This window comes from Aspergillus clavatus, genomic scaffold (genome assembly GCF_000002715.2).
Source record: "Aspergillus clavatus NRRL 1 1099423829795 genomic scaffold, whole genome shotgun sequence".
NCBI lineage: Eukaryota > Fungi > Ascomycota > Eurotiomycetes > Eurotiales > Aspergillaceae > Aspergillus > Aspergillus clavatus.
This window is the reverse complement of record NW_001517104.1, coordinates 164,840-178,585: the sequence shown is the minus strand read 5'-3', so window position 1 is coordinate 178,585 and position 13,746 is coordinate 164,840. Positions and strand designations below refer to the sequence as shown.

The 13,746-nt window shown below is 50.3% G+C and overlaps 4 protein-coding genes across 4 annotated transcripts, besides 10 other annotated features; 3 read left to right on the top strand and 1 right to left on the bottom strand.

Annotated features, from left to right (window-relative positions):
- Nucleotides 1-338: 338 nt before the first annotated feature.
- Nucleotides 339-1,946, bottom strand: ACLA_009310 (putative UV excision repair protein (RadW); the record flags this gene model as incomplete). Its single annotated transcript, XM_001273936.1, has 7 exons — nucleotides 339-458; nucleotides 522-1,001; nucleotides 1,067-1,399; nucleotides 1,473-1,552; nucleotides 1,657-1,729; nucleotides 1,804-1,851; nucleotides 1,929-1,946. The coding sequence occupies 7 exons, from the start codon at nucleotides 1,944-1,946 to the stop codon at nucleotides 339-341; spliced, it is 1,152 nt and encodes a 383-aa protein (XP_001273937.1).
- Nucleotides 948-976: a microsatellite.
- Nucleotides 953-976: a microsatellite.
- A 2,373-nt stretch (nucleotides 1,947-4,319) lies between the features above and the next one.
- ACLA_009300 (uncharacterized protein) lies at nucleotides 4,320-5,663 on the top strand (the record flags this gene model as incomplete). The annotated part of the gene is made up of 2 exons (XM_001273935.1): nucleotides 4,320-4,395; nucleotides 4,966-5,663. The coding sequence occupies 2 exons, from the start codon at nucleotides 4,320-4,322 to the stop codon at nucleotides 5,661-5,663; spliced, it is 774 nt and encodes a 257-aa protein (XP_001273936.1).
- Nucleotides 5,664-6,776: 1,113 nt separating this feature from the next.
- Nucleotides 6,777-6,799: a microsatellite.
- A 444-nt stretch (nucleotides 6,800-7,243) lies between these two features.
- Nucleotides 7,244-7,277: a microsatellite.
- Nucleotides 7,245-7,277: a microsatellite.
- A 923-nt stretch (nucleotides 7,278-8,200) lies between these two features.
- Nucleotides 8,201-11,166, top strand: ACLA_009290 (uncharacterized protein; the record flags this gene model as incomplete). The annotated part of the gene is made up of 4 exons (XM_001273934.1): nucleotides 8,201-8,294; nucleotides 8,355-10,141; nucleotides 10,211-10,315; nucleotides 10,393-11,166. 4 exons carry the CDS (start codon nucleotides 8,201-8,203, stop codon nucleotides 11,164-11,166), a joined length of 2,760 nt encoding a protein of 919 aa, XP_001273935.1.
- Nucleotides 9,637-9,666: a microsatellite.
- Nucleotides 9,717-9,768: a microsatellite.
- Nucleotides 10,676-10,723: a microsatellite.
- Nucleotides 10,677-10,706: a microsatellite.
- Nucleotides 11,167-12,377: 1,211 nt separating the features above from the next.
- On the top strand, nucleotides 12,378-13,566 carry ACLA_009280 (translation initiation factor 6; the record flags this gene model as incomplete). The annotated part of the gene is made up of 5 exons (XM_001273933.1): nucleotides 12,378-12,412; nucleotides 12,543-12,614; nucleotides 12,698-12,784; nucleotides 12,934-13,122; nucleotides 13,206-13,566. 5 exons carry the CDS (start codon nucleotides 12,378-12,380, stop codon nucleotides 13,564-13,566), a joined length of 744 nt encoding a protein of 247 aa, XP_001273934.1.
- Nucleotides 12,803-12,830: a microsatellite.
- Nucleotides 13,567-13,746: the final 180 nt, after the last annotated feature.

Below are 13,746 nucleotides of genomic sequence, written 5' to 3'. Positions count from 1 at the left end.
ATATCCCGTTTCGTCTCAATAATTAGGTACATGACCAGCGGGCGTCGTATTTAAAAAAGAGAATAGAAGACATAAATCTCATACGTTGGAATGCGGGATCCCAAATTTATTCAATAGAAGAGCTGTTTGGGGGGTGAAGGAAACGGACGTAAGCGAAATTGACAGGAGGAAAGAAAAATTAGGCCATCTATTCGAAACCCTGTCTTAGAAGAACCGGGTTCGTATAGCGCCTAAAGAGACATGCATGCTGTTATTCGTTAGAGGGGAAAATCGATTCGAGAGATTGGCAGGCGACACATCGATGAGAGCCTCAAGCCGGGGCACGGGAGAGTGTTTCATCACAGGTCATCAGGATCGTCGGGGTTCTCAAACAAGTAATTGGCCGCAAGCTCTTCGTTCTTGTCACACGCAAAGTAGGCCTGGATGACCAAGTCTCGAGAGAAACCAAGCCGGCAAAGCTGTCAAATCGATTAGCTTAGAAGCTATAACGAAAGAAAAAGCACCGTCGGAGGTATACTTACACGTTCGATGGCATCTCTCTCCTCTTCTGTCACACTAATTGCGTGGGTGCCTGGAGGGAGCGCACCATCATCCTCCTCGCTCAGGAGCTGGAGGAACTGCTCCTCGTTTTGTCCAATCAGCTGGGCAATCTGAGGATTGCCGGCGGCGACTTGCTGAAGAATGGGTTCCAACATCTGCGGCTGCTGCTGGACCAACTGGCGGAGCTGCTGGAAGTGGGGATTGTTCCGCAAGAATTCGAGATTGGGAAGTGCCTCTCCAGCTCCTTCAACACCTGCACGAGCGCCACGACCAGCACCCTCTCCTGTACCAGCCTGTGCAGCGGCTTCGAATAAATTGACTGGCTCATCGCCACCGGTAGAGGATGGAACGCTCTCTCCCGAAGGAGCCGAGGGAGCAGGAGGCGAGGCGGCAGCGCCAGCACCAGCCTGTTGCTGCTGCTGCTGCTGCTGCTGCTCTTGGTGAATGGTTTCCGGAATTCCCTATTGAATTAAGAGAACATTAGCCCCATAATCCACAGGCGGAATGTTTGTTGACGGTGGCTTACGTTCAGCAGATACTCGATAGCGCGATCGGGGTTGAAGAAAGCCGCCCTCATGGCGCGATTGATATCACTTCGAGGAAAACCCATGCTTTCCATTTGAGCAACGACCGCCTCGCTCTGAGCACCACTAAGCAATGCGGATGGATCATTGAACGCAACTGGGGTATCCGCGGATGGCTGGGCTGGGGCCGCAGGCGAGGGCGTCGCAGGTACAGCGGGGGTAGAAGTGGCAGCAGACGGGGCCGGGGCGGGAGGAGCAGCCGGTGTCGAAGCAACAGCTCTCGACGGCGTCGAAGGGGCTTGTGAAGGAGTAGCGGCAGCGGAGGTAGCCTTGGGCTATAAAGGATCCCAGAGTCAGCTGCTGGCGCTCGGAAAGCCAACTCGGACAATCACACTATGTCATTCATACCTTTGATACCATGCACACTATAAATCCCTTCTCTTCAATGTTGTATGTTTCGATTGTCTTATCATCTTGGAGAATTTTGCCTGCAAAAAGTTGGACACCGTGTCAGTATAGATGGTATCTTGACGATGCCTAACGCCGGCATAACTGGGAAACAAGGTAAAATAGATTATTGTTCGTAACTGACCAGAGTAGATGAGCTTCAGTTGAGATACCTCCCATCCTTTTTCCTTGGAGATCTTTTCCTTCACTTGTCCGACCTGGAAAAGATTTCAATGAGCCCCGCACTGGCAGAACGCTGGCAAGCTATCAACGCCTGCAGGAGAGCACTTACCGTTTCCGAAGGTTCTGCATCGATGACGAATTTTTGCTGCTTCAAATCCTATCAAGAAGACATCCCAGTCAGTATTTCTGACGCTCAAATACCGACATCTTTGAGTTGTGGATGAACGAACGTACTTTGAAAGTGAGCTTCATCTTGCGCCACCGAAGGAGAGGAGATGGCTACGAGAGGCGGGGAGAAGCAAGAGGTGAGCTGGAAACCGAGGGCACAGAGACGCAGAAGGTCAATATTTCACAGCAGCAACTGAGAAGAAGTAAATGGAATATGATAAGTCAAGACCAGGACGATCCACAGCACCGAAAATGAGATATCGCTGGATTCGCAGGATGGTAAAGAGTGATGACCATATAATCATGACGCCCCAAGAAGAAAGATGAAGAGTGGGAGAAAGCTGGAGGCGGTCACGGCGAGCTGCGCCACGTCCCCTGGTCCAGCCACAGCTTAGTTAATGCTGATCCAGCCACAGTTACTAACTCCGTGTTTACTTTGTCTTGGCGGCCATCTATACTCTGTAGTAAGTTGTACTAACTACTGTCCAACACAGTTGAGACAAGAGGAGAGTATCAAAGTTGGAAAGACAATGATATTACAACTACTCGGAGATATTTATCCTTACAGGAGCTGACATTGAAAAAGTTCAACTCTCCGAAACATCACTTCGTGGGAATCCTTCTCAGTCTATCTACTCTGTATCTACTCTCTGGATATATATCTAACGGGTATCTAGACGACCAGAGGCACATTCTGTACGCACATGACATGAACCATGCACCGAATTCTCGCAGCTGCAATTAACTGCAAGTCGAGTCAAGCCCGGTGGACTCTATATTTGCAGATTGAACCAGCCAAAAGAGACATCAGCTGGGAATATTGTCGCGCTATTGTATCACCATCAATTAAGCCACTAAAAGAAGCCGGCAATCTGACTCCTCTTATTACCTGGACAAGATAGAACAGCCACATCTCTCCATTACCTGCTTTAAAGCATTCTATCGCCATGTTCGTCTTCGGTCTGCAGATGGAAGAGTAGAAGAAATGTGGACTGTGGAAGAGTGGACAACTGGGTCAAAACACCCACAGGATGTATCTGATGGATCTATCACACAGATAAGCACTAATTGAGTGGTAGATAGTGATCCGCAATTAATTGTATGTAGAGTCTCTGGTAGTTAGAGAGAGAAATCGAGAGGCAAACGGATCCAAACGACGTCGAGTCGACCATCCTTAACAGATAAATAACACACCACTTGCTCCGGTTCGTCTAACCGGGAACACCATTGGGATGCCTGCCTGGGGATGGATGTCTTTATCACTTGCCACTTTACATCCTTCCCAGGTTACTCCGAGCTACTCCGGATTGATCTCCAACAAACATCAATCCACTAAATGAGACATCACATTTCCACCAAAAGCACACCATATCCTCGCTACCTGCGTTTGCAGCCCCATTTCGGAATCAAATCGGAACCACCATACTATAGGGCCGTCCCGATATCCTGGAGATCCTCCCGTCCACTTTCTGCACCACTACAATGCCACCAAACCTTGACAAATCTCTGTTTCTGGACGTGTTCCATGCAAGTAAACAGTCTTTTGCCTTCCAGATGCTGGCAATGCTCTTCACGATAGGCCGATAGAGATCTTCACGATGGTTCGAGCACGCAAGAAACTTTGGAGTAATCGAGGTCCATGAACAGTTCCCGTCCTTCAGGGGAGTTCCTGGAGAGGCGACTCAAGATGGCACAAAGAATTGGTTGATTGATTGCTCGAGATACTGAAGGCAAGTTCGCAGTCGAGCGCGAAGACTGAACCTATAAGAGGGAAAGGAGATGCGAATCATGCAGCAAGAAGCATAGTTCGCCGACAGACAGATCGATATCCGACTGCCCGACCCCTGTTCATGGGGGCCTTCGATCGAAGGATTCCATCCATCGCAAATCTAGATGTTTGAGGAACTCTTTCACCCGTCATGCAGCTATTTCTTATTTTGATAGATATCAGATGTCCTGGAGCCTTTCCAATTCGGTAGGTTTCCCAGTCACAATTGACAGCATATTTACCCCGTGTCCTCCCTCACCCCTTGTCAGTATACCCCAGTCCTCATCTCAATGCTTGTCACACCACAACACCCCTCATATTCCTACTCTTTCTATAATTAATATCAATTGCTCTTCTAACATTGATGCTATCTTCGCGAGTATAGGGTTGGCAGCGTCATTTAATTCTTACGATATTGATACGGCTGACCAATATAATGATCCATTTTGTTGCCTCTTGTTTATGACATACATCTGCCAGCGTTGTGACTTTGCTCCCTTTATCACACGAGGAAGAGTTTCCAACTGTGCCTCCCCCTTCTTGATTCTTCTATTGACGGAAAATCGTCCATTGCTATCCTGGATTCTGGTTGCGAATTGGACTCCACGCGCATAACCCCCACCCTTACCGAGTTGGCATCAACACTCTTGTTGCGGACTGACGGCAGAAAATCATCTCTAAGCCCCAATATGCACGTGGCCGGCCTAGCATATTCGTTGGGAGGCATCTCCCTTGCGTTGAGCGTGATTGCTACCGTTGTCCATGGTGTATGCATTGCCTCTGCCAGATCGATTTCATCTACAGCCACCTCTATGGAGTCAGTCACTGTTGCTCTTAGCGCCATCAGCTGCATGGTAATAGGTGCGCTGATGTTGAATTGGACGAGGGGTCGATCTTCAGAGCGCTGGCCAGGGTGGGGGACCGCGATATACGGCCTCTCCCTTGTGTATCTCTCAATAGCCACCGGGATCATCGCTGGGGTGGTGGCGTGGAGTACGCATGAGCTCACAGCAATAACGGCCGAGGCTAGATTACCCCAGAGGCACTTGGTATTACATATTTCTCGATGTGTTATCTGGGTGTTTTCTGTCTTCAGCCAAGGACTGTTTGTTGGGCTTCTCTTGGTGTCTTTGACTAAAGATAACTGCAAACGTTCCCCAAGCTCGCTCTCGCAAGAGCTTGTATTGCATTCGGATCGATCCAGCTTGAAAGATAGAGGGGCGTTCAAAGCATTGTCTTCGACTACTACTGAGTCTCAACGGCCGTCTATTGATCGGAAAACAAGTTGCGACGATTGTCTCTCTCCAATCTTACCAACTGCCTCGACTGTACCAGGCCGGCGCTTCTCTGGCAGAACATTATTTCAGCAGGACTCCAAACATAGCTCGGTTGATTTTCACTCCCCGGGGGCCCGAAAGTCCTCCTTGGAGTACGGTCGATTGCGCAATCAGTCTGATGCACAGCGAGACAGCCGTGACAGCTCCAGCATCCATGCCGAAGACCGCCCGGCGCCGCGGAAGATTCAACGCACCCCGTCGGAGATCAAGAGATCATTGGACAGCCTGATGCTGCAGCCATCATCTGGCAGAACCTCTCCGGCCGCATCAACTATCCAGGTGGAGACTCCCCGAATGCCCCCCGCGCCGAAGCTGAACTTACCAGCCGACGAGAGCAACATCCACCCACTGTTCCGTTCGAACAGCGTATCGCCTCCTCCGACACCCATGCCCGGCACAACCCTTCACGCTTCGCCCGCGGCGGGGCAGACCATTTCCGTGAAGACACTAAGTCGGGTGAGGTCTGTCAACTCGCTTCGGAGCCCTGGGTCTCGGAGTCGATCTCCGCTGTTCGAACGGATGGACCATGACGGCGAGATGAACCAGGAACAAGGGACGGAGAGCAGGATGGACAACCAACTCAAGGGGGAAGGAGGAAATGCAATACCGGGATTTATCATGGCTGCTGATGTGCGGCGGAGTATAACTCGATATGAGAAGCGGTATGATTTGCATGAATCCCCAGATGAAAGCTAAGTGGAGGAGTGGCCAGAATTGATTTTCCTTTGTCTTGCTATTATAAATTTCTGGACCAGCGTGTTTTGAGATACCGATGTGAATAAACGATACTATGTACCTAAGCCATGCTTTATATCCTAGATGTAGATAAGCTCCAATATCAATATCAAATAGAAATACCTTGACTGAATTTGAAGCTTGAAAGCTTAGCTCCGGCAACCCGGAGTAGTACAGACATCAGGACTGTACTACGCGGTATTCGGGTTCACAGCGGGCGAGCCTTCGCATGCGCTGCATCTGGGATGATGGTGTTACTCTACTGCTCGCCAGGGATATTCTCGTGACAGATGCGCAAGGGGGGTTTGATCATGTAGGTACTATGGTTGTTGCTTGTGCCGAATAACAAATCCATGGCGATACCTTTCCAGTATGGAATGTGAGACTGGGGAGATTTGGTACTGGAGTGGGATCGAAGATGATCTTGTTGCTGATAGATATCCAATTGTCGTTAAATGGAGAAGATTCTATATCGAAAAAAAGAAGATATTCCTATCGCAGTGCTAAGAAGAATGATGAGGGATCTTGTTGATTAATTCTGGTCTCTGAATTCTGGCCGAACTGGATGGAATCGAGTATAGATCTGGTTCCGGAGGTAAGGGAAGGGGAGTCAAGAGATCGATGGGTCAATTGTCGGCTTTTTTTCTCCAGATCTCTTGATGCGCGAAAAGAAAGAATTCAGAGAATCAATCAATCATCTTGATTGTACTTTGAATCTGTTTCTTTTCAACTGCCAGATAGACTGACTTGGTACTTGGCCTATTCCGCTTCTTCTCTGCAGCTTGGCCCCCTGCGGTATCTCCTCTATATGCCCTCTTAGATCGGTACCAGGGAGTTCTTGTTTTCTATCCTTTCACTATTGATACCTGGTTCGTTCTATCAATCCATCTTTGTTGGTGCCTAGTGATATCTGTTATTGTTGTTGTTATTCTACTCTCTCATACTCTGGCCGTTGCGCCACGCAGACAGACTGCTTGGACCCAGTCAAAATCCTTTCCGTCAAAATAACTACAACTACAAACCAGGCACTTCTTCATTACCTGAGCTGAGGCACTACTGGTGGAAACGTCTTCGTTCTCTTCTCTTCTCTTCTCTTCATCTTTGATTGTCATCTATCTATACAAGAACTCAGGATCCTCATTCTTCCGGGAACTATCTCTGATTTATCTCTGATCTATCTCTCTTCTCTATTTCTTCTTCTCTTGCTCTCAGCGCCGATTGACTACAAAACTCTGCCTGTCGCCGTCACTCTGTAGTAAAAAACGAGCCGCACACATGGGGATCATCAACGCACGTCGTCCTTCTTCTTCGCCTTGATCTTTTTGCTCTCGAATTTTTGTCTACTTCCGACTCTTACGGCGGTGCTTCTTACTACCTAGTACCGTCTTGCTGTCTTACTATTACCACTCCGACTGGCAGCTTCACTCCAAAACGTCGCCGCAATTCTTCCCCTTCGCGTTTCTTTTCCATTCTTCCAATCTACTTCTTCTACCTATTTCTTGTTCTTCTTCTTTCTCCTGGACCTTGTCAGATTCGATTCGTTTTTTTTTTTTTTTTTTTTTTTTTTTTTTTTTTAAACCTCCCTTCTACTTCCATATCTACCTACCTTACACACTACTAGTAATACTACTAGTACGTTCAGACTTCTGTACTTCTTCCGGCGACCCAAGCCCGTTTAAAAAAAAGTCGACCAACCACAACTCAACTTTCGTCTTTACTTTTTCCCACCAGGCTGTTGATCGCTTCGACCTTGTCTTCCCCATCCTTTGAGCTATCTATCTACATTCTACACGGTTACTCCATCGACTACTAAGGGAGTCTCTCTCTACCTCTGTCCTCTCTGGTTATTCCAGCATCGGGTTTCAAAACTCCTCTCATCACACCCCCTTCTACTACTTACTACTTTTTAACTACGTCTACTCCGTCTACTACAACACAACGTTGACGATACCTCGAAACCTGACTGCATTGCGCAGTCGGCTTTTCAACACCAACCCACCTCGCTTCGACTCCAGGTCAGGAACCTCTCTCTCCTTCTGGTTTATGTCCTGTTGTACTTGTTGTTGTTTTCCAATTTTGTCTCTCATCATGCTTGTTCCGTTCTAACACCTACAATTATGCTTCCAGCTGTTCCATCCCAGCTTAACTCTCATGTCCGGTGCTCATCCCAGACCCACTTCATCTCATTGTTTAATTGTTCTCGTGCTTCCTTTTCTTAGTCTATCTAGTCTTCTGTTCCACCTTCTATGCATTCTTTCTTATTGTACATCTGGTGAACTACTACATCCACAACTATACCATCAATTTTTGATGGTCCCATTTTCGTCAATGCCTTGGCTGTCGCATATCTATTCTTTCGCGTCTCTTCTTCATTCCTCCTTTGCTCTGGGGCTGTAAGTCCTTGAGCTCTCTCTCACTCTCTCACTGTCGCTCTTTGCGCGTCTTGCCTCCCTGCCATTAAAACATACATCACTGACCATCTTTCGTGACAGATAGCGATGGCGGCCATCAAGCGTAAGCACGAGACGAACCAGGGGGCCACATCTTCTGGTTCGAACTCTACTTCTGTAGGACCTATGCCCACAACAGCTGGTAAGATCTTTGCTCATCCATCCCCAACCGTGTCTGTCTCGATCCTGATAGCGGTCACAGATTCTTCCATGGAGGATGGTGCGAATATCCGCATCACTCGGAGCGCTCGGGCCAGCCGAGACGCTCGTGCTCACAACATGAATATTCCCAGTACTCCTTCTGCTAATAGCAATACGAATTCTACTACCATTACTCATAATGGTCGGCCGTCGCGCATTGTGACGCTCAGCACCAAGACGGCCAGAGCAAACAGTGCTCGCCAGGCCCTGGCTAACAACACCCCTGTGGCGAATCCTGGCCGCGAAACTCGTACCTCTCGCGCACGTGCTGCTGCCGCGGCCGCAGTTGCTCCTACTATGCTGCCAGCTCCAGTCCTAGCTGATCACACAGCGAGAGTAGATGTTCCGGAAACCCCGCGGTCTAAGCGCGTCAAACGGGCTCCTACTGTTGAAGAAACCCCGAGAACGACGAGGCAGTCGGCGAGATTGAGAGCTCACGTACCATCAACCGAAACTGCCCCGGCGGATTCGCGGGTAGATACGAAACCGCTCGACGCGAGCCCCTCCGCTGCTCTTGTCCCCGGTGGGCGGACACGGACCAGAAGTCGACATATGATTGATGTGAGCCATGATACGATTGAAATTTCGAATTCTTCATATGATGCAGCGGTTTCTTCGTCTCCTTCAAAACCCACCGTCACCGAATTCGCAGAGCAGACCGAGCCTCTAGCTCTTGATTCTGCCCCGCAATCCACCGAAGAGCAAACTACGCATCCTGTGGATGAAGATGTTTCAATGAAAGATACCCCTGACAAGAACGAGGACAATGTGACCGATTCCAAGGACCTCCAGGTGGACGAAAAATCCAACCAAATATCCCCCTTGAGTTCGGCCGAATCTCTTAAACGGAGTTCTCCAAGACCGAAGGGCAGAGTTGATACCCACGAGACTCCACAGAAGAAACCCAAATTGGAAGATGCGGACATTGATCGTGCATTAGACCAGCAAATACAGGAAGCAGCTGAGAATGAAGTCGATGGCAAATCCACACCGCAGTCACCCACTGATCATAACAATGGTGCTGAAGTCGGATCTACGACCGATCCCACGGAACCTCTTACTGTTGACGCTGATACGGCCGATGCCGAGCTTACCGGTGGCATCAAGGGCAAAGTTGCGAATCTCCACACTGATGTCACTATTGCTGACGCCGATGTTGCTGATGCTACCGATGACGCCACCCCTGCTGCTCCGGTGGCGGTTGCGGGGGATGAGTCCCGTCAGATCGCCGAAGAAGTCGAAGAACCAGTCTCCGAGAATGGTACCGGTTTCGCGGCTAGCGGGGGTCGAGGCCGGGGTCGAGGCCGTGGTCGTGGAGGCGGCGTGGGGGGTTCGACGCGAGGAGGAGGATTACAGAAAGCAAAAGCGAAAGTGAAAGGGAAGGGGAAAGGCAAGGGAAAGGGAAAGGGCAAAGGTCGCGGGCGTAAAGGCATAGATGTCGACCACGATCAGGATGCTGAACTGGAGCCAGAACCGGTGCGTTCTCCTTCCCCAACGCCTGCTACTCAGCAGCTGCGAGATCGGCAGCGGGAGTTGGACAAAGCGTACAAAAGGGTAGCCGCTGCTCAGCGACTGGCTTTATCTGTGTTGGCCGAACATTCCCAACGCAAGCTTGCGCGGGATAAAAACGCCCACAAGAAAGTGCCAGAATATGAGGAGGTCAATCAGCAACTGAAGGACAGACTCGAGGCGCGCAAGGAGATATTGCGCCAAGAATTCGAATACAAGGTCGCGACTGCGAATCGAATGCTTGCGCTGGAGAAGGAAAATATTGAGCAGCAGTTTCGGGTAAGTCATTTTTGCTGCCCTTGCCCACGAAATTCCGAACAGGGCTCACCCGGGGTGGTCTTCACACAGATAAAATGTCATGAAATTCAAGACGAACATCTCCTCGCTAGTCAAGGAGCATACATGGCTTTTGTTGAGGGCCGACATGCAGCGGAGGACGATGAACATACTGAGGTGAGTGTTGGATATATATGCTCAGAGAGACTAGAGGAAACCCCTAGCAGACCACAGGCTAACCATGTCATGTATAGACTGATGAGTCGGAGACCGAAGCGGAACCTGGGCGTATCCGTCCACCGGCTAAAGAGATGAAGCGAGGATATGTTTCCTCCTTCATTCGAAACCCAGCAGGGGCTGGCCTCTATGAACGTGCTCTCCATGGCTGGGATGATTTCATCCAACGCGCCAAATTGAGAGAAGACATCGAGCCGCAAATGAACGACTTGAGGGAAGCCGGTCCATTCCCAGGATTCTCCGCACACGACGTCCTCAATCTCATTATCGAGGCAACGGGCGTCGTCCAAACGCAGGACACAGCAACAGCAGCAGCAGCAGCAGCAGCAGCGGCGGCGGCGGCGGCAGAGATCAACAAAGCTCCCCCTCCGTCGATACCTGAGGCGCGGCCCGAGGCTTTATTCGCTCTAGCTGATGCCGCACTCGCTTCGACTCTACCACCGCCCAGAACGGTTGCGACACCACGGCCCGCCACGCATCGGACGATTCTTCCACAGCCCCCTCAACCTCAAATGCTTCCGGGTCCAACGGATCCCCGGAGCTTTGTGCTGCCACCACCCAACCCGCAGCGGCAACAGCCACGTCGATTATTGCCCGCTGGGCAATTGCCTGATCCTTTTGCCGCCCGAACTGGTCCTCCACAGCTGCCTCCTCCCCCTGGATCCAATTTCCAGCGTCCTCCCCTCCCCGGGTTTTTGCCCGGGCCTCCTCCTCCTCCACTCTATTATTCACACCCTCCACCGCCGGGGCCTGGGATTCCACCTCCACCAGGGCCCCGTCCACCGTTTTAGATCGAGAGTACTCATCGCTTCTTGACCAGGCAGTTCCCGGGGAAGCGGCTGCAGGGAGTTCTCATGCCTGCGGACTCGACGTAATATGTTGGGTTGGGTCTCAGTATGGACCGGCATCGTTCTGCTTCTCCTTTCCTCTCGCGTTTTATCTCATATTTCCTGACCAGCAATCTTGGATGTATCCGACGCGCATTATGCTGCGAGTTTTGAGCCATTGTGTTTGTCTATGGGTTTCTGTTCAGGCGTTGAAAAGGGCTCAATGCTCTTTCATGTGCGCCATTGCGACTAGAGGTTGTTTTGTGGTTGTGCAAGATAATGCATCTCAGCAGCGAAAGCTCTGGGCCATGTTTCAGTATGCCACACCGGGCGGATGCATTTTGTGATTGTCGTTGAGACACTGTATTATTTCTGGAGCTTGTACAATCCCCCCCCCCTTTTTTTTTCATTTCTTGTTTCGGGCCAGAAGATGAGCCTGGGTCCTTTGTTGTTTTTGTTCTAGAAGGCTACAGTGTACATAACCACATACTGCTTACTACTGAGGGACAGTCTACCGGGCGTTGGAGTGTATGGACAGGACTATAGGAACTATAGGACTATGGATAGAGGAATCAAGACTCCCAGAGTGGCGGGAGATTGCCCAGCCGTGTGGACCTGAGGGGAACAGTCTCGCTGATTCATTCTCGCATTGTAATTTGTAAAGCGTCAAGTCGACTCATAGTCCTATCTAGTCTAGTCCGAAGAATGACTCTTGATGACTCTTTTTTCCCTGCTGCGCCCCGATTGGGTCTAGCCGCCAGCAAGCGGGGCGATTGGATGGAGCTTTTCTGATGGTTCTTTTCTTGGGCTTCACGGCTTCATTCAAATAATAACTACTTCGCTTCGACGCTGCTTCGCTTGCTGCATTCTTCTTGCACTTCTCACAAACTCCAGCACTCTCCTGGTCAATCTTCGACTGTCCTCGTTTGCCCCAAGACCTGCGACGGTTCGCTTTTGGTGGTCTTCCTCCCCCTCCATCAAACGAGACTTTCCCCTCCTTCCTCGACTTTTCTGTATCGACGTCACCCGGCTTCGCTTATAGCCTCACACGGACGCTCTCTTTGGAATATTGGATCGCTGGAGGTTACTTTTGCTCTCGAGCCATCGTCTGTGGTTTTCACCGTTCTCCCCGTCAAACCATTCTCGAACACCAGCACCTAGAAATACTCTTGAAGATGGCTGTCCGCGCTCAATTTGAAAACTCCAACGAGTGAGTAGCAGAATTTTTTTAATTCTTTAATTTTCAATTTTTTATTTTATTTTGTCCTCCATTTTCTTTTCTCTCTTCTCTATCTTACTTTGGATTCAGACTAATCCGGTTGCTTTTTTTTCTCGTCTAGAGTCGGTGTCTTTGCCCGGCTGACAAACTCCTACGCGATTGTCGCCATCGGCGCTTCAGAGAACTTTTACAGGTGCGCAGCTGCCACTCCCTCCGATCCTCTCTGCTTGCGTGGCGCAAACGCGAACATGGTTCTAATGCAAAACGGAAATATAGTGTATTTGAGGCTGAACTGCAGGATGTCATTCCCATCTGCCACGCTACCATTGCCGGAACGCGAATTGTCGGCCGTCTTACAGCGGGGTATGTAGCTTGGGAGATTTTTCTTTTCTTTTTTTTTTTCTTCTTTCACCCACCTTGGCCCCCTTCCTTCCCGCGACTTCATGACTCTTGTGGTTCAATCGTATGCTGGCCTGCTTGCAGTTCATACTGACGATTCATGATTTGCATAGTAACCGCAAGGGTCTGCTGGTGCCCACAACGACAACAGATCAGGAACTGCAACATTTGCGGAATACGCTGCCAGACGAGGTGAAAATCCAACGGATAGAGGAGCGGCTCTCGGCGCTGGGAAATGTCATCTGCGCCAATGACCATGTTGCCCTCGTGCACCCGGATCTGGAGCGCGAGACAGAGGAAATGTACGTTGCAGCCCTGCCTGCTACACCTTTCTCTCTCTCTCTTGTTTCGGGGTATCATACTGACTCGATTCGGGGTAAAATAGTATCGCAGACGTCCTCGGCGTCGAAGTCTTCCGGCAAACCATCGCCGACAACGTCCTGACGGGCTCCTACATGGCCCTCTCCAACCAGGGCGGTATCGTCCACCCCAAGACCTCCGTCCGCGATCAGGATGAGCTCTCCTCCCTGCTGCAGGTGCCCCTGGTCGCCGGCAGCGTCAACCGCGGCAGCCCCGTCGTCGGCGCCGGCATGGTCGTTAACGACTGGCTGGCCGTCACCGGTCTCGACACTACCGCCACCGAGCTGAGTGTCGTCGAGTCCGTCTTCCGGTTGGGCGAGATGGGGCCTCGTGGTGTGGGCATGGGCACTGCCAACAAGGAGAGTATCGTCGAGAGTTTCTACTAGACTCACGATGCGTCTCACTCCTTTCTGGCTCTTTCTCTTTTCTCTCTCTCTTACGTAACTCTCATGTGCTCATGTCATGGTTAATGGTGTAGATACCACTTCCAAATGATTCATCTGGAAAGAAAGTCTGATGGGCCCCCGAAAAATATTTAAAAGAAAACTCGGGGTGAACGCTTCTCA